The 20,007-nt window shown below is 38.0% G+C and overlaps 1 protein-coding gene across 1 annotated transcript in view; it reads right to left on the reverse strand.

The window, feature by feature from the left end:
• Positions 1 to 5,481: 5,481 nt before the first annotated feature.
• Positions 5,482 to 20,007, reverse strand: part of LOC124157375 — a 109,958-nt gene continuing 95,432 nt past the window's right edge. The window contains exon 3 of the mRNA XM_046532045.1: positions 5,482 to 6,965. Coding sequence (XP_046388001.1) covers positions 6,801 to 6,965 — 165 coding nt within the window. The 3' untranslated portion in view covers positions 5,482 to 6,800. The remainder of the gene's footprint in view (positions 6,966 to 20,007) is intronic.

Raw genomic sequence — 20,007 nt, forward strand, 5'->3', positions numbered from 1 at the left:
GTACGAACTCACTCATTTATTGAGTGATTTAACCCGAGGATTGTTTATTATCGGTTAAGATGGAGCTCACCCCCAGGTTAAGCCACAAGTGTGTTAATATCACGCATTCAGGCCAGAGAAGTAGTTCCTTTCCCTGGGCCACCATGCAAAGCTAGGATTTTATAGGGGGGTATCCTTAGGGGTCACTCGAGTTTTGCTTTCGGGACGCTTGTGCCATCAGAATGTAGTCTAACCCCCCGGGCTACCAATCCCCCATTTACATAACATGAAGTTATTACTCAGTTTTATTGATAAAATAGGAATATTATCTGCTATTCCCATCGAATATGTCAGCATGGTAGAAGATATTCATATAGTAATAAGCCGTAGTTTATTGACTCTCTTGCTTCTGCTATTCTTGTGCAAATTATTCCATTAATCCCTAATAACGAATTTCTAAAATTCAATGTAATTCCCCTATCGTGACGAATTGGCCACACTTGATCCCTGAAGACACTTTCAAGAGATGAGTTGTGTTATCGTTGCGCTAATTTAGCGATGGGACGGGAATATCGATCGGGGTACCTTTATCCGTCCACTGTTGCTTGAAGTACGTACTTTATCTCGTGACCCTTTCCAACTTGTCAGTATGTAAGGGTGTCCGACGGAAGTTCTTTGATAACTGTATTTGGCATTGATTATTCATGTATGCGTGATGTTTATTCATGCCCAGTTATGGTCAGTAACCCACGCAGGTGTTTTGATAGTTGCGGTTATTGAGGTATCCGATTTATCCCCGAGCAATTTCAGTAACGAATTAGTGTGTTTTGGATTATTATATTATATAATTCAAATGAAAGATAGGCGTCGATGAATTTCCGGAGTACATATTAATATATTCTTATCTTCAAAGATTGTGCAGCGATTATTTAATTTTTGGTGCTTGGTAAACCCTTGAATTGTCGTGCCAGACAATACGCAAGTTCCATTTTTACGTACCCGCGAATGCTTGTTTTTTCAAACATTTTCGTCTTTTTAGAATGCGTGATTTGAAGAACAAGTGTATTTTTACACTATTTTTAAAATGGGTGTCATTAACATCATTTTAATTCTTTCTACATATTGACAATAAACCGTAAAGATAATTAATACCTAAAGCCATTGAAATTGTGATACTCCTTAGTTATGTCGCTTATTTTTTTGTGAAATTTCAGTACAGCGTGATTCTAGTCTCTGAATTTCTTAACGGAGAAATAAATTCGCTGTATTTCCTTCAAAGGTCCTTTCCTTGGGGAATTTCTGTGGCATTTCTGTGATGAGATAAGTGGAGGATGAAGAGTTAACAGCCACTGTGTTTTCTTGGGTCCACTGAAGGCGAAGAGGACGGTTCATACTTTTTTTAGTGTGTGGTATTCGTGGCGTTAATCCTACCTCGAGGACCACAGGAAATGCGGCTTGGGAGAAAAGGCATCGTCATCCTGGGAATTGCGAACGACTGCGAGTCCGTGCTCTACGTGATTCCTGAGGGACTCTGGAATCTTAGGAGCGCAAGCTCCTGCCACAACCCGGCGACGTCGCGTCGCTACGATAAGGTTAGTCGTGCAAGAGGCTGGGCGAAGTAGTCGGACGCTAAAGAGTCCCTGGCTCCCGCTATCCACCCTATATTTTCAACCTTTTGTTCGAGGGTTTCACAAGATGCTCGCATCCTAGTTGCCTGGTCCACCAATTTTATAGGAATTCGTATTTCCCCTTTCGTCTTCGCGTCTCTCGATTGGATTACTGTCGAGAATTGTCGTATCGTGTCTCTATTCTTTAACTCTTTGGCTGGGTACAGCCATTCACCAAAGGATGTAACCAACAAACGGCTCCTGTTGGCGTCATTTGTATCGCGAAATTGACGCTTATAGCACGAGCTTATTAACTCTTCGTCGAAAAAGGTCGCCTTTTGTCTCAACTCCAAAGACGTTTTTTGTGTGGATAATATTTTTAATTCTGACTAGCGAATCAGCCATTGTGTTCAGTAGCAGAATGCATCTCTGAATGTTTTGACGTAGCTGCGCGATTGTGTTACCCAAGTTTATTTGTACTAGGAATACATTGTCCTATGATTACCATCTTCATGTCATTATCTGCCCAAGTTGTGAATGTCAGAATTTAATTGCTAATCCTCTCGGATCAATTCATCTATTATTTGTGTGATTTTCTTGTGTCTTTTGCGGTGAATAATGTCTCTAACATACCTTTCCCAATATTTACAGCCCTTTTACCTGTTATTGACTGTAGGTTATTTCTTTTTCAAAGGAAGCCCCTACTAATTTTGAGACCGTTACGTAAATTTTAATTTTTTGAGCAAAATTCTCTCTTCTGCCATATGGCGTCCAAATTTTATGCGTGACTTCGGATTCCCTGCTACTTCACTTGAGCTTATTTTTCCTTGATACCATCCAAGTTTTATAACTCCACTGCATTCATCAGTTATTATTAAATATTTATCACCTCCATTTTCTACAGCATGAAGAACTGGAATGTATAAACGTACCAACGACTGTAAAAACATTGAACAGAGAACTTAATATCAGTTAATGCTGCCTCTGATTTGGTCTCGTTTTTGCTTCATTGGTTCATATTTAAAAACCGCATAAGGTTCTTATAGTAAATTTTCACAATTATCAGTTTTGTTGCACAGATGTACAGATTGTTTGTTGGCTCCCTTCTATCATTGTTGTTTTAGCAGTTTAATTAATATATTATGTAAAACATTTTAATTTTTTTCTTTTCATCGTAAGCTTGTGTCGCATATTCCAAGCTCTCTCTTCCTTTCTTCCCAGATTTTTGACTTATTTTTATCTCCTCTTTCATTTATCCGTTCCATGCCCTTAGTTTTATAGTCGCCATATGTCTATTTTAAATATTATCTCCGTCGTATTCCCTAAAGTGAATCGATATTTAGTATTTATGTTTTATGTTAAGGACTATCTATTAATTAGCTAATTCATTGTTGTGAAAGTAGATGAAATATTGACGATGGCATTGAACTATTTTCATTGGGTATTATGTTAAGAACGTGTAATGTCGTCCCTAAATGTTTCATTTGAATGAAAGCCTAGCTCTTAAATCAAATACTGATTCCCTAGATCGTCGTGAAATCGCCCGGATCTTGTAATGTACTCATGGGGAAGGCTATTTGATAAGGCTCTGTAATCCTCTGGGACCTCGGTTCAAACACGAATGGAGCTCTCTAGGGAATGATCAGCTATACTCGGGCTGTATCATCAATTTTCCGTCTGTGATTTCATGGTGGGAAAGCTCAGGTGGTAAAGGAGCGGGAACTGGTCCTCCAACCTGGTTTGTAGATTCCATATACTTTGGTAGGCTACACCACCACAGATCAAATCGACCTTTGGGCTGTGGATTTTGTAGTGAAATCCTCTTAAAATCCTTCTCTCTTGTTAAAGATAGTTTCACAATACCAAATCAAATACCATAAGTTAAGGTTTTCTTTTGGTATTGTTCACCTTTGTCCCCGTTATTAATTCGCTTGAAGAAAAATTTGAGTATTTTGTCTTATCTTTACTTTTATTATCCTTGAACTCCATTTCACCCTGTATAACATTTATATTGTCAATATGATCTAATTTATTTTTGGGCCATATATTCTTTGCCAAGTATACAAAGATGTGCTTTAAAGATATAAGCTGTATGGCATATTATGATTTAAAAAATAGGTTAGGTTCTTGTCGGAAGAATTGTGATATATATAATCATTCATCGCAATCAATAACAGATTGAGTTCAAATTACGTACGTTATCAATGGCTTCTTACTATTGCGTGAAATCCTGTTTCAAAAACATAGAAAATGTATGCTCAAAGTCATATTGTATCACGTGGATCGTATATGAATATTTTAATCGATATATCATTTTCTCGACATGGTGGCATGATGGACCTATGTGTTACAAATAATGTTGCAGATTTTTATATCCGTACTTTCATCAGAATACCTTATATTTTCTATGAAATGTATGAGGAAATTTTGGGAAAAATTGATTAAGCCATTTTTTATTGAGCCATAATCCCGTAAGATTAACCCTTATCAAAGCTTAAAAAATATAGACCATTCTTATCTAAAATAATCTATCCAATGTTAAGTATTATCTCCACACGGAATATACGTAGCGTCATTATTATTAATTAATTGGGTTGCTCGTAATGAGCCATTTCGTTACTGTATTACAATTTCCTGAATATTTTTAATGAATGTTTTCAATGAATATATTTAGTCCTTGCCCTCCATACCTATGACCTTGTCTTAGTCATGCGATATTTCGCATATTTTTATTCACGCCAATTCACTGCTTCTACGTGATGGATAATACTTAGTATTCCTTATTTTTAACATTCCAGGAGTCTCAAATTTCGCCCAGTCTTAGGTTGCGAAGTACTTCAGTCTAATCGACATACATTAATCCTCTCATCTAATTAAATAATGTATTTTTAAATTCAACTCAATTGAATTTTTCGTTGATTTTATGCCGATTTCAGCCCATACCATGGCTAAATAACCTTCTTTTTCCATTTAACGTTTAAAAGATTATTGTAGGCGGTCCCTTTGTTTCTGTTTCGTGGTAAGGGCTCTTTTCAGATTCAGATGCATGCAAACATCGCTCATCGGGCGGAAAATCATTTTTCGAGTATGCTATTGATTTTTTTATTCTACAAAAATATTGAACTTTATTTTTTATTCATGTTCTGTAAGAGAGGGTGCTCGTGAGTCAAACTTCGATACAGAGGGAGTACCTACTGTATGGAGGAGGCCCAATTCCATCCCATCGAAGGCTGATTTCTGTTGCCACTTTGGTCGCATTTTAATCCGTTTTCAAAAATGTTCGCGGCGCGGTGATGAGTGCCATACGATCCCCTTTTTTTACCAATATTTGCAGTTTAACGTTTGTAATTGCGAGGAATAGCATCGAAATTATGACTTTGATAGATTACATCACCATGTTAATAAATATCGGTTAAAACCCCATAGTATACCATACTTTCCCGTGAAACTCGGATCACTATGTCTGTCAGCGGCGCGAGTGGCGGATTTTGTAAACCCAATCAAATGCGCGGTGTGTGGCAACACATTTAGAAACCGACTTGAGGACCGCCCAAATTTTCGTGTTAATTGAGTTCTTCGTCCGCTTTCTTCTTTGGAACCTTTTCGTAGCAATGAATTTCAATTCCAAAATAGAGTACATAAATTTCAAGTTGGTTCATCTCGGTGATTGGTTTAACTTCGGCTTGTAGCGGAAAATTTTCCACGTATGGGTGGCAGTTTTTCCCAGTGTGATTTACCGAAAAAATTAAAAATACATATTCTTCTGAAATAAAAGTATTACATGTACGGAGAGATGTGTGGACAGTAGCTTAGTTTGTATCCTTCGTATCTTTAGATGGGCAATTTGTCCTAGAGACGCTATTTTCAGTGGTTTCCAATAAAACAACCAACGAAATCCATTTTGAGAAATATCTAATTTAATCACAACTTCAACATTACAGTTAGTGACACAAATTTAACACACGAAGTAATTTCTCTGAATCTATTCTCAAAGAGATTTAAAAATAAAATTTCTCTGCACTCGATACAACAGAATATCTTCAAAAAAATATACCTCATCAGTGTGTTATGTGGCAGGAATTTTGTAACTTTCTAATCTACGTTTTAAAGTGCTAGTGAATGTATTAGGATTGATTTCAAAGACACAAAGATGAACATTTTAAAGACGTTGTACTTAATTAAAGAAACGCTGATGCTTACTAAGTTTGGAACAAAAAGTAGGTGTTTTTAGTTAGGGTCTTGAAGAGAAGAAAACACATCAAATAATGGGGCAAATTAATTTAATATTGCAGTCCTTGGTAATTATCAATGAGAGGATGGGGCTTTTTCATTAATATTTCATGAGATCTTCGTGCCAGTTCACTGCCAGTTAGTCAGGGTAATCATAGAGAACATACCATTGTCATCCAGCTTACAATAGACATTTTAAGGTTTTGCTAAAAATATACTGCCATGAATGAAATTCTTTTGCGTCATGTTCCCTTTGATTTGAACCGGCTATTCACACAGTTTTATTTCTCAGTATAGACCTTAAGGTATTGTGCCAATAGAATTATTTTCAGTTTTCTGTCACCAATTTAGCTACGCACTGTCGTTTATTTGGTAAGTTTGTCGTGATTTTTAATAGATTTTCCCCTAATGTAAGGTTGTACCCCATGAATTTCATTCATTATGGCATTTCACATCGAATTAAGAATTTTATTCTAAAGCTACGACGGAGAATAATTTTTTACAACTCGAGTGCAAAGAGGAAAGAGAAATAATAGTAAGAATGAGAAAAAAATATTTTTACTGGATCTACATATTTTAATGATACCAAGAGAAACACCCAGTCACATTCACTGAGGTGATTGTCTTTACATTTTTTTATTCATAACATTGCCGTGATGTAAAATCATAAGGTTTTGAAATGAGAAGAATTAGTGTACCACCAATTTTATCCAATATGTAATTCACAAATTTTTCAACAGAAACATGTTTTATGACTGCAATAAACCAAAGAACATCAAGTGTTTTATGTGCAGAAAAATTCCAATAATGAATTTTGAACGTATCACCTCAGTATTTTGATATCTTAAAACGTCGAACCATGTTCATTCAGTGTATCAACTCAATTTTTACATTTTTTTTCGAATTTTGCGACTTGTTTTTTAAATCATTTTTTTGAAGTATAGATTGTGTTGTTTTATGCTGATGATTTGAGCCTTGGGCTTCTTATTGCGAGCGTGGGTGTGAAGCCGCTGCGTGATGTTCGCCCGCTCCGACAGCTGCGGCAACTGATGCAGGTCCATCAACGGCTCCGGCTTCCCTCTTGTACACCAGTTTCCTCTCGAAGAGCTCGTTCTGGTTGCCAGGCTTCTCCAGCTCAGTGTCCAGGAGCTGCGGAATACGAAATGGAATCATTAGTCTCGAGTTACCTCTCAGACCAGAGATATTGACACCTTGAGTGATTAACCCCTTCCATTTCAATGTTTTTCTGAATATCGTTCTCCTATCCTCAATTTATTTTGTCTTTGGTTCTCTTTTAAATTGGATGTTGAGTAATGACATGGTATTCTGTCATTTTTAATCAACGTAGAACAGTGAGAGAAAAAGTTGTTACTATTTCATATTGTAAAGTATATCGTAAAATATATGTAGAACACAGATATCGCTACTCGTATAAAACCATTTTATTACGTACTTCCAGTGCATCATATTTTATTAAATATGAGTTTTTTTAACGTATATTATAGATGCTTGAATATTGTATAACTTTTAAAATACTTATATTGTTCCCCTAATTAGGGCTAAAGTTATGAAAATCTGATAACGAGCTAGACTCATCAATGCAGCGCAAGGAGTTAACAATAGAAATACAAAGCTAATGATGAAACCTTGAATGGAAAAATCTTTGGAAATTTTTGGTATGTTAAAATTAGAGAAAATACTTTGTCAATTTGTAGTAAATCAGTCAATGAGGAGTAATGGTAACGATCAGAAGATGGGTAAGATGGTCGATTTACTTCATAAGGTCACGATCAAATTTTAATCTTTAAATCTCATGATGTTGGAGGTGGACTAACCCTCGACTCCCGTTCAAGCCGACAATTTTTAAAACCTCTTAGAAAAAATAATCATATATTTTGATGGAAATGCTTGTCAAAATGGTTGTCAAAGGTCGTCATCATTGTTACTAATATTGGTTAGATGTACTATTTATGGAAATCCTCAAATAAAAAAGTGATTTACTCGCAACTTGAGAAAACATGGATTCAAATTATCACTACATTTTGCCAATGAAATTATAAATGGCAGTATAAGAAATTTCTGCCGTTTGTATGGAGAACTGAGAACATTTCTGCATGATTTGATGAAAAATGTTTTTTTATTATCGTATCTCTTTAACAGGCATTAATTCATGGCGAAGTGTTTTTCAATTTAGTACATTCAGGAGGTGAATGAAACGAATAGAAATGGGCTGTAGAATTACTCAAGGAATGATCTGAATCCATATTTATTGAAACTAGAATGGGTGCCAAAGAAATTCAGCTGCGTAGCTTAGAGACACTTGTTATATAGAGTCGAATAAAGCGTATTCAGTATTCTGCCTGAGCCATGTCAGATAAAATATGCAAATCCCCTTTAAGTGAGCATGCCCGTATTCGTGAGCATCATATTCAATTTTGTATGTGTGGGAAATGCAGTTGCTAACTCGAAAGGAAGAATCTCTTCTGATGCTCGCTTTCTTTTTAGGATCCGTTGTGTCCTGTGAACCCGTTCTATCCGAAACCGCATATAAAGGCTCAATGCAACAAAAAACTAAGTTTTGTTCGATTAAATCCTTTTCGGGGATATATTCTTCCGCCTACGCTCGATATTCTTTGTGGTATTCCGGCAAATAAATCAGCAGATATGCCGCAGGAACTCTCCGGAGTTAAGTTTTCTCTTCCCACGTTCTTTTCAATCGAAACGAGTGGATAGGAAGATAAAAAAAACAGATTATGGCCTCTTGCATTCCGTTCCATTCTTTCGAATGATCCGGATAGTTCGAAAGAGCAATTCCTCCTATGAAAAAAGTGACTGTTGGTGTGCACCTCTGATGTACGGGATACAGGAATTCCTTGCCGCGACCTCTTTCAGTGTTACGCCAACGATCTGGACTTTGTGAATACGAAGTTTTTTTCCGTTCCGTTCCGGGTCATCGCTATGGTGGCAGAAAATCCCTTCTTCCTCTCTTCCCGTCTGCCTTTAGCCGCGGCCAGTGGCGGATCCTGGATAAGATATGGGAGAGAGCTCCCAGCAGTAGTGACGGTCCGGAAGGTTAAGATATTTTGATAATTTTGGGGCCTTTATCTACAATTTAAAGTTGTGTCATTACTAATTTCCCAAAGAATTAAACTTTTAAAGCAAACATTCATAAATATATTTTTATTATTTTTGATTCTCTTAGCTGTACTTTCCTATGTGCATTCGACAGCTAAACAAAATTACAAATATATCTAGTGTAAATTGGTTCCCTCAGGAGGGAGGCTCAGCCCCTCTTTGGATCCACCACTGTTCACGACAGAATATTCCCCGTACATTTTGTGTGTCAGAGCTTTTCCTAGTCCTATCCTTGATAAAGTGACATCTACAATAATATGAATCATTCCCGAATTTAAACCTAACGCTTATTTTTTTTATCGTTGAGGAATAGTTACTGTCAAGTTTTGATGATTTTATCACCATAGTTACCACTGTGTTAGCTGACTCCTATTAGTAATTATTTGGTTAAATGGTCAGATATTAGTTGATTATTTTGTATCTTTCAGCCATTTTTCAACTTTTGGACACGTTTAGGGTGTCAAAGGTCGTCCTCATTGTTACTAATATTGGCTAGATGTACTAATTATGGAAATCCTCAAATAGAAAAGTTATTTTCACGCAACATGAGAAACGTATATTCAAATTAATGACTACATTTTTCCAATGAAATGATAAAAAATTCTGCCGTTTGTGTGGTGGATTCATTGTTTTCTTTTTTGTTAACTAAGTGGTCATTGTCATACGTGCAATTTGATGAGAGGGCCTCTGACGCGTGTAGTTGGTGGAATGCTTGTGTTAATATTTTTCTTCATTCTAAGATGCAAATTATCCTAGTTCTACATTCAGTTTGTTGGGATATTATTTTTACTTGGGTGTCCATTTATGATATGATTGTAAGCCGTCACCTTTATATATTCAGGCACCTTTATATACTTATTTTAAAACCCAATGGAATCTGAAATTTTAAGTTTAAGATTTCTCCCCTCACTAGGTATTTGGCTCGTATTTAGTGCTCGACACCGTGATACCTACGCCTCTAACGTGCCTTTTGAGTTTTTCAGTCCCGAAGGTTATTTGCTACTTTTTTCACATTTTTCATAGAGAGACTGGCATTCTTGGAGTAACGTCTCTTTCAAAAGCGGCAAAGAGTTTCAACACTATTAATGGAACACCGAGTGGAACCCCTTTTTCAAGCCACGGACGTTTCGGTATGGAATAGCTCGGGGGCACATTTTCCTTTTTTCTCTAGCTACTCTGGGCTTTAAAGAGTGCCCGAGCGGAGAAAGAGATGAAAGAGTTCGTAAAGAGGGAAAAGCAGTGACATTAAACGTACCGAGATGCTCCCTTGGGGTAGGAGTTGCTTGATAAAGTGTCACGGCGAAGAGGCAAAGAATCAAACCGAGGTGGAGGGGAGAAGGTGGAGTGGAAATGAAATGGTGGAGTGAAGGACTTATCCCGGAGGATTAGACTGACTTGAAGAATAGCTTGGAAATATGAATCCACTAGTAGTTGTAATTAATAAAGTTTTAATGTGTCATTGTACATTTGACAACCCTAGGAGCCAAGGGTTACAAGGGAAAGTTTTATGAATTTGGAGAGATAAGTGTAGATAATGGCTGGTGAGGTACACAATATTGCTGTGGTTATGAGATGAAGTGAATTTCTGAATCTAGATCTATATATAGATTCAAATGATGTATAGTATATGTATCAAATGATATGTGTATAGATTCATTTATGTAGATATGCGTAGATTTTGAGACCTTTAAAGAAAGAGAATGAATAACGATAATGTTGCGATTTTGTTTGTCCCATTTTCCATTCTCTAAACTTAAATGATTAATATATCAAAATAATAAAAAATCAGAGCCATGAAGCTGGATTAAAGAGTTAATTTCGCCGCATAATTTCGGTATGTATCTACTTTAGTTCAATGGCTTTTTATGTCACGTACCTTTTAAATACCCATTCCAACATTCAACTCCCCACCCTCACGGTATGGCGCTTAGGTTTTACTAGAACTCAAATGCACACCGACATGTATGTGGTGTGAAGGTTATTTTTTGTTTCTCATTGGTGCACCTTTTTATTTGTGAATTATTTAATAACAGTAAGTGATGTTGAATATAACTTTGTTACTTCTTTAGTAACCGTAATATAAGATGTGTTTATTTTTCTTTTTTTATCGGAAATTTTAAAATTAACGCGGAGCCCTAGTGGGCACTTCATTTATAGGTTGTTTCCAAGCCGAAAAATAGGATGTCCTTAACTGTAAATAAATGATTTTTTTACTTCTGAAAATGAATTTTAATGGAAGCTATTTCTAAATTCTTTGAAGCTCTTCGATTTGCTACTAACCCTATTGTGTCGAACAAGATTCTCTTTTAATCGTTACCGTAGGTGCTATTTGATGTTATTCAGGAGGAAAGATGGAGCTTTTTCTTAAATGTGTTCTGTGGATGGAATAATGTCTCTGTTAGAATGCATATGGTTTTCTTAGTAACGATATCCGCTGGGGAATCCTATCGAATCAAAAGTGTTCAGTTCGCCCTGCTTTGACGACGGATCGTGCCTTATCCTACTACACCGCTTGGGCAATACATCAGGCAGTGTCTCTCAGTTTTTGTCCATTAAGCACGGAATTATTCCCGAACACTTTTTAGCGCTATTAATTCATACTTGTGCGCGCTCGATAATTCCATTTAACCACACTAAATGTGGGAACGAGGTAACGTGAATTTTTACGTTTCTGGAAGGAGAAATAGATTTAAGGCTTGGAGGCAAACCAGGCAAACCAGGCAAACCAGGACCATTCTCCACTTGCCGGAAACCCGTAAGGAAGATTCAAAAAGGGGAAATGAATCAATCCATGCAGGTTGGAAATAAAATGTAATTTTCTTTCTTCAGCATAGTGGGAACCGGCGGTTGATGGTGTCCGTAATGTAAGACGGAATGAATGCAAATTTCATGCAGCTTTAGGTGCTTACTGTGCTTTGCTTACGCATACGAAAGTAGACGCAAATTCGAACGCTGGCGTAATTGATGCTGCCCTTATATTTTCGCTGCCGTTTCCAAGTGTAAGATTTCATTTTGCTTTGCCTTTCTATCCTTTTATTATCCTACTATGTCACTTGTTATTCATTACTCATTTTTTACTACAAATTTTAGTACTTCATTTAATGTTTAAACACGTGAAGCCTTTAGAGTGGTGTATTTGTTTCATCAGAACATAAAAATTTGCAAGTATTCCTGTGACAGTCTATAAAAACGTTGGGTCGATAGTGGCGTTTTCCCGATTTTATTTGGGAAATTTTATTTAAGGTTTATCACAGGTCTCACCTTTCACTCATTTTTTAATCCATCGATTGGAAAGTTTTTTTTTTCAAATTACTCTTCGTCATCGGCCGGTATGGAAAAAATGCGTGGATTAAAAGGTAATTCCTTTCCTCCTACGGTAAATGTTTTCACGTGATGCGTGGCAAATTTATTAAAAATTACCCTTCGTCATGCATCGCAATCACAAATTGGAAGTGTACTCTCTGTTCTGTTCGCGTTTATAACTAACAACCTTAAACTCAAACATCGTCCTGTTGTTTAGATGACTAGTAATACGGAGTACATCCACGGCATGAATCTACTCTGTGGCGATGGTTAAAACAAAAAAAAAATTCAGCTGGTTTGATCCACGTAATATTACAAAAATACGATTTCCCGTTTTGTGACCGAAATTAAAATAGCAGAATAGGGTGGTTTCCTATTATTTTTTTATTGCCTAAATCGAAAGATTATTACTCCTGGAGTACGTATTTCACGCTTTTAGATTTTTAAATGACGATATCTATTTTTCGCGATTAAATGAAAAGTGAAAATTTCCAAGCGCGCGAAAACGCGACGCGTAAGTATGAATGCCGGGAAATCTCTCCGTGTGACGTATTTCTGGTTCCCGCTGCCGCCCTGTGAGGTGACCTTGAGGCGAGGCTTAACGCTGATACGACGCAGGTTGCTAGCGGGTAGCTGAGTACCCTGCTGGCTGGTAGCGCTTGGCTTAAATAAGGATTATTAATACCTTATCAAATGAAGAAAACTTTCCGACCTTAGCTAGTTTAAATAAGTGGTTATTAAGACATGTTTCCCTGAGGTCTGTGCCTCATGCATGCATTGGTAACCTCAGACAATGTATAACTCCTATCTTCTCGTATAGAAACTAGGTCCCTGTGACGTCACGTGGAGTGGCATCGCATGGGCGCCAATCTGGCCCTTTTCAAATGAGGATAAAAATGGACCATTGCCATTCGTCTAAACCGGTATTTCTAAAACGAAATAATATGTATATTATGAATACAGTAATGGTGGGTAACGAATCGCAATCAATGCCTTTCGTTTTCTTTGATGAAGGAAACTACCCTATTCGAGATCACATAATCGGTCTGATTAGCTAGCTGATATTAGCGGTTTTGTTAATGTTGTTTTGATTGTTTTTTTATTTCAATTGAAGGGACACTCACGAAGAATGGGTAGTATAAGGATTTTAATGAAATCAACTTACAAGTATTTCATTTGCTAACTTTTTTCATTTCCCATATTAATACTGAAATAGTAATGTAAAAATTGGCCTCACCTTTTGGTTACTACGCAGCCACCCGCGCGCCGCAGTAGTGCTCTTTTGAGCATAATTAAACGAGAGCTTTGAGAGATTATCAAAAATACGATGGCGCAGTCTCAAACATCGTGTAATTAATTGTTTCTTACAATTATAATCGCTTATTATCGTCCAACCTTTATTATTTAATGCCCTTGAAAATCCAGAGCATTAATTAAAATGCTGGAAGAGCTGGATACCCAGGAAAAACTGTTTTCACTTTAACTGCACAGTGCATCCAAAAACAAACTCGTTTGTTTCAGGCTTTACTTTGTGAAAATCCATTGTATACAATAAAAAGTTATGGTACTTTTTCACAACGAATAAACAAGAAAATAACTATAAAAATAACGATTTCTGTACCTGAAGATGTCGCCTCTCCGACGAAACCGGTCTTCTTAATAAATAGTGTGAAAAATTACCATAACTTTTTATTGTGTACATCCAAAAACATGTTTGCGTTGCCACAGCTCAGTAACTAAGGAGTTTCGAACCTACGTTTACAGACAAAGAATGTGTTTAATTATCTCCCCTACCACCTCCAATGGTATTGCACATTCCTCCTGAAACAGTGTATATTTACCTGCGGTATAATCTTGCTGGCACAGTTTCACTGTCGAAACTGACGACCCGCCGCGTTCAATGCCCGTTACCGCATTTCCCTACCGAGACTATAGTAGTCGACCCTAGCTCTCGGATTGAGCAGTGCTATAAAATAGAAATTCCTCACGTCCTTCCCATTGGATAGATACTGCGCCAACGCTTAGGGAAAGTAAAAGCTGCCGAGCGATTGTTTGCGCCGAGAGTTTTGACAAATGAAGTCATATCAAATCACGCACGGCGGCGCCCCGAGCTCCGGGAACCTGACGAGAATGACCGATTAAACATTGGGGAAAAAGTAAAAAAAAAAAAAAAATAAACGGGGGAGAATAAAACTCGCGCGTCTGAATTTATGTGGGAGGACATGTTGGATGAGCACGTCGCCCCTCGGAGCATCAGCGAACACGTCGTGGAGGGAGAGGAGGTGGCTGCGTGAACCAACCGCGGCTCAATCCGCCACTATATCTGCGCGAGTATTTATGCTTTTTTTCTCCTCCCTTTACTGGCCCGACCTCCCCCTCGCATAATCCATCTCTTTTCGCGTCGCACCTGTCGCGCTGCCCGCTGTTGCATATGACCGTCCAACACCACTCATACATGACGAATTGGACCCTTTCGAGATGAATGAAGATATTCCCTCTCTCTCCCCGGCCTAGTTAATTCCACTCATTTCTCTCCTATATTCCCTACTAGCTAGCCACAGGTACCACTGCGTCTCCATAGAATCTCGATATGAAAAAGCCTGACTCTCTCTCTGTGTCCCTTCATCTCTTGTGTATACTCATATTGCGCGGTGGACAGATATGGGATTCATTACTACGGCACTGTCATTAGCGCTCGTCTCGTTGTCTTTTCTCTCGTGCTCGACGTCCTGACCACGGAGGCGTCAGTCCAGCTGATGGGGATATGTGTGGACTGCTTCTCGCGGCGTTGAACGGCCATAAAAGGAGAGTAAGGATGCACACACAAGGGTCCTCTGCTCATCTGGCGAGCCGACTTCAGAAAGGGCACAGCGCGTTATTGTTTATCCCGTTTGGTTGAGAGTGCATTAAGTTTATTTTCTCCGCGATCCCTTTGTGGGAACGAATTTTATATGGAAAGTAAGTTCTCGTCTTCCTTCATTTTTCTCGAAAGTGAAGATCGAAAGGAATGCTTCTGATGAATGGTGGAAGCAAAAGAAGTCTTTCTTTAATGCTCGTTTTATACTACATGTAATTTGAGTATTGTTCACTACTACTTTGGAATATGATGAACTTCTTGAAATCAGACGTTTTTACTACCAGCGTTGCCGTGAGTTTTTATGAGTTGTTGATGTTATTCTGTGTTTATATTTTTTATGTTTTACCTGATAAACTTTTCTTTATTTTTAAAAAAATATGTCAAGTTGTAAATGACCGTCCAACACCACTCAGACATGACGAAGTGGACCCTTTCGAGAATAAAGATACTTCCTCTCTCTCCTCGGCCTTGTTATTTCCACTCATTTCCTATATCCCCTGCTAGCTAGCGATTTTTAGGTGTGAATATGTAGGTTCAGTTAGGCATATAATCTGACCAGAGTGGGTTGGCATGTCTGAAAAGGGTGCAATGGTAGCAAGTTTACTAATGGTCAGATAATTAGTCTACCTTTAAATCTTATTCTACACTTATCGATAAAATCTGTTTGGAAGCTATTGCAATAAAGATAAGACCTTCGAAGTGCGCATGGTAGCATGAAACAGAGGCAAAGAAGGAAGTAATTTTTCACCCGGTACCCTGCATCTACTGCTGGAACCGAGTTGGAAAAGTCCAGAGTGACCTCAATGCGCACGGAAGAGAACCATATAGCTCACACGCAGCAGGTAGGAGAGCAAATAAAACGTCGTAATCTTTTCGGAGACCCGTAGGATTTAAGTCTTAACTTTCGAATTTTCGAGGAGTAGTAGGTATGATTAGATGACAGGAAAAAGATACGAGAATAGACTGAGAGGATCCGTAAATAAGAAAATAATGTAACCTCCCACGACTCGCGGTTGGAAAATGGTTTTAGGGTGAAAAAAGAACTTCTCCACGCGAAGATAAAAATGTATCGAGTTTTCTAAGGGACGTGGGCGTAACGGTAGACGAGCAAATGGATTCACGGCTGCTACTATTTGCTGCTAGGTTACCCTTGTGGGACAGGATGAATTGGTTTTCAGCGTCAGAAGATGATTTCTTCCCACTCAGCTTTCCCTGACGTAACTAGAGGATTTTTTTATCCCTACTCGCTCCCCCTTCTCTGCGATGAAACATGGAGAGTGGCAAATAATTTCACGTGCGAGACGAATGTCTCCAAGTGCGCTAAGTGGATGACCGCATTGTGTGACGGGCATTTAGTGCCCCTTACGATGGACGTCGTAATCGCCGGATGAAGCTGAGGTAAGGGAGAGCATCTGTAGCTCGCGTAAGGATGGAGAGGTGGAGAGGTTTTAAGATTTTGAGACACCTTGAGGACAAGCGAGAACAAAACTCTAACGGAGATATACTACGAATGTATAAATAGCTTAAACACCCTAATTCACTTGCTGAAGGAAATTTTTACGTTTTTATATAAGCAAAGGAGGTTAATGACCATCTTTGAGTAGGAAATGTGCGAAAGCGCGTCTTAAATAAATAGTTTTGACATTGCTCATACATCCGTCATGTGTTAGGTGAAATATTAATGCCTAAAGATTTAATTTTTACAACTATCAGTTGCCATCTTTTTCCATTTATTCCTGGAATTTTATGGTTGACTAAAATTCAATGCTCTACTGGGAGGATAGTATCGTACTCTCTTTTTTTTACTTTATTTCAGTTCTATAAAGGCTGGTGTATTTTTAGGTATGAATAGAAGATGCTGATCTAGGCGTCATCAAGATTCACTCGCAGCACTCCTTTATATGCCCCCGTCTAATTGATTCTGTGATATAATGTATCTTTACCATCCGGTTTTTTTTGAGGGAGACGGTGGCTGTCCTCCCTTGGATGCGCCTAAGTGAAAGAACAACTCTTTCATTTTTCAGCTCATTCTGATCTAAACTTACTTTTTACCTGAATCTTTCAACATTGTTGATCAAACTAGTACGTCGAAGCATTAAACATTATTTGAGATGCAATAAGGTGGTTTATGTTGTACGGCAATAGCTCAGATAATTTTCCTCAAAATGGCACTATGAAAAATCGGTTTCCATGCGGTGCTAATTAATTGTTCAGTGTGAACACAACCACACCTGTGCAAGGTGCATTAATTTTTTCCTTCAAAATGCAATGGTCCCATTCCATAATTTTGATTTCACCTCGACACACAAAAAAATCATAACGCGAAGTCAGTTACAACTGGTTAGTTTTAATCGTGAGAGGGCGAGGGAGAGTTGAAGATGAGACGTTCGTCGTAGGCGTCTCACCCGTCTACATTCTTTGGGTAATCGTTTGCTTTCCGCCCCTTCACTTAAAGGCTCACCCATCGGTCCTCTAAAAATAAGTACGCGTCCCCGTGCGCCTATGACCCATTGCCTCCGTGCTTCGCCTTCCTGACACATTTCTGGCTTTCCTTGTCTCGGCCGCTAAACCCGTTAGGTGACCCACCCGCCTGCTCATCCTCCGCTACCCGCGAGTCGTCCTTGCCTCTCACCGGCGCGGCGCCGCTCCGGGTGCTTTGCGGCCGCTGACTTTCTCACACCTATCACTTATGTGTTCAAGGGCCATCACGTTTTGAACTAAAGAATTGTTGAGGAGGACTTCGATATCATCTGACCCCCAGGGCCATTTTTCTGGTTGTTCATTGTACTTTTTAGCCATGGTGACATAAGTTAGGAGTTCGGCTGACAAACCATTCTGATTGTGTATTACTTTTCATGTGTTTTAGGAGGATATTAGGAGAAATGAAACGATGATAAGCAAAAATACGATTCACAGAAGTAAACATGTGTGCCAATTGAAGGCCTGTCAATTCTAGCCACATTAAAAGCTACATTAGTCCGCTGAACATCAGTTTTGGAATTTTATTATTAACTAAAACTTAATAAGCCCTTGCCTCTCACCACCGCCGCTGGGTTTCTCACACCTATCAATTATGAGTTCAAGAACCACCAGGTTTTGGCCTAAAGAATATTTGAGGATAAATTCGATATCGTCATACCTCCGGGCCCTTTTCCTTGTTGTCGATTATAATTTTTTAGCTGTGGCGACATCAGGATAGTGTCCCGCTACCAAACCAACCTGATATAGGCATGTTACTTTGTAAGTGTTTTAGGAAGATATAACGTGAAATGAATCGGAGTTAAGCAAGATTAAAAATGACAGAAGTAAACACGTCATAAAAATCAAAAGCATGAAAGACCTTTTTGGAGTTCCCTTGTGAACCGTTAAATACAAGTATTCGGTAATTTGGTCCGTATGAATGTCGTCGACGGGTGAAACATCTTTGCATTTCGACATCATCTAAAAGAGCGTGAACCCATTGTGCAGAAACCAATGACGTCAATGTTTCCGTGGGATCTTTTCTTGTAAATTGTTTATGGGTCTTCTCGTTCCCTGTTAGGAACCAGCTTTCAGTACTATGGTGTTCAATCTTATTACAAACGAAATTAACAAGCCTAATTTAACCAAAGCCTATCGACGTATACTCCTCTGTTATCTCAAGCTCTTAAAACATGATAGAATTTGTTTTTCTAGTTCTCAGCTTGATATTTCGCTCTTATATTGAGAATGTGAATGAATAGGGAGAATTAATGATATCAGGCGTTATTATTGAGGTTGTTCGGCTGCCAAACCACCCTGATTTAGGCGTTTGACTTTCTATATGTATTAGGAAGATATTATGTGAAATGAATCGGTTTTAAGAAAAATTTAAATTGACAGAAGTAAACACGTTTAAAAATTGAAGACCCTTTAATTATAAAAAATACATTAGTCCGCCGAACAAATTTGTGGGATGGCAATTTTAAAATGTTTAATACTGTTACATTTTTCGGGAATTAGGTATTTATCAAGTATATTCAATGTCCATCCATTGAAATTATTGAAGTGATAACATCAGTATCTATGAGATATTTTAAAATTTTTAATCGATTCAACTGTCTTTTTTTTGTGTTACTTTGTAATTCCAGCTTTCAGTTTTTGCTATCAATTTTTTATTTTCAGTTATGCATACGTATTTTTGCAACGAGTTCAATTTGAATTGGGATGATCATAAAAAATTCTTTGTTATTTAATCTGACCTAATTTAACCTCACGGATACTGTGTCAGTAATTCAGTAAAAGATTTCCCATTGTAAGTTATAGTTTCCGTAAGAAACTTAAACCGGGGCTCCTGGCCGAGATTTATGTTTAAATGGATACGGTGCTTAAGCCTAGGTCAGGTGCCCATCCATTGTCTCGTTGACTGCGCCCGGTTTTTCCGCTGTTTACGCTGCAAATGCTGTGTGAAGTACGCATGAATGGCGAAGATACAATTAGTGCAGGATTCATTTAAAACTGTTTTATATGGGGTCATTTCACTCGGACCTCAATTCGCACACGCTCTTGTGGAACAATTGGTTGATAGAAATTGAACTACGCACAACGGTCAGCCGTGTTAACGCTTGGGCTAATGCCTTGGTTAATAAATGAATGAGAATAAAGGCATACACCTTTTTTCCGTTCACATGACGTTGGAATTTAGTAAGGGTTTATCTTTCACAAAAACGAGTGGATATTGAAGCCGGAACTTATTTATTTAAATGCCGATACATGGAAAAATTGAAAGAAAAGTCCCGACATGAAAGACAATGAGATAAATGCATGGGTTGATAAGGAAGACCAAAGGGAGATAAACTGTAGGGAAATAAAATAAATTCCTTGAGTATGGGAATATGTAGGGGCGCAGTATAAAAATCTTAGTAAATCTTGTATCAT

This window comes from Ischnura elegans, chromosome 4 (genome assembly GCF_921293095.1).
Source record: "Ischnura elegans chromosome 4, ioIscEleg1.1, whole genome shotgun sequence".
Lineage (NCBI taxonomy): Eukaryota > Metazoa > Arthropoda > Insecta > Odonata > Coenagrionidae > Ischnura > Ischnura elegans.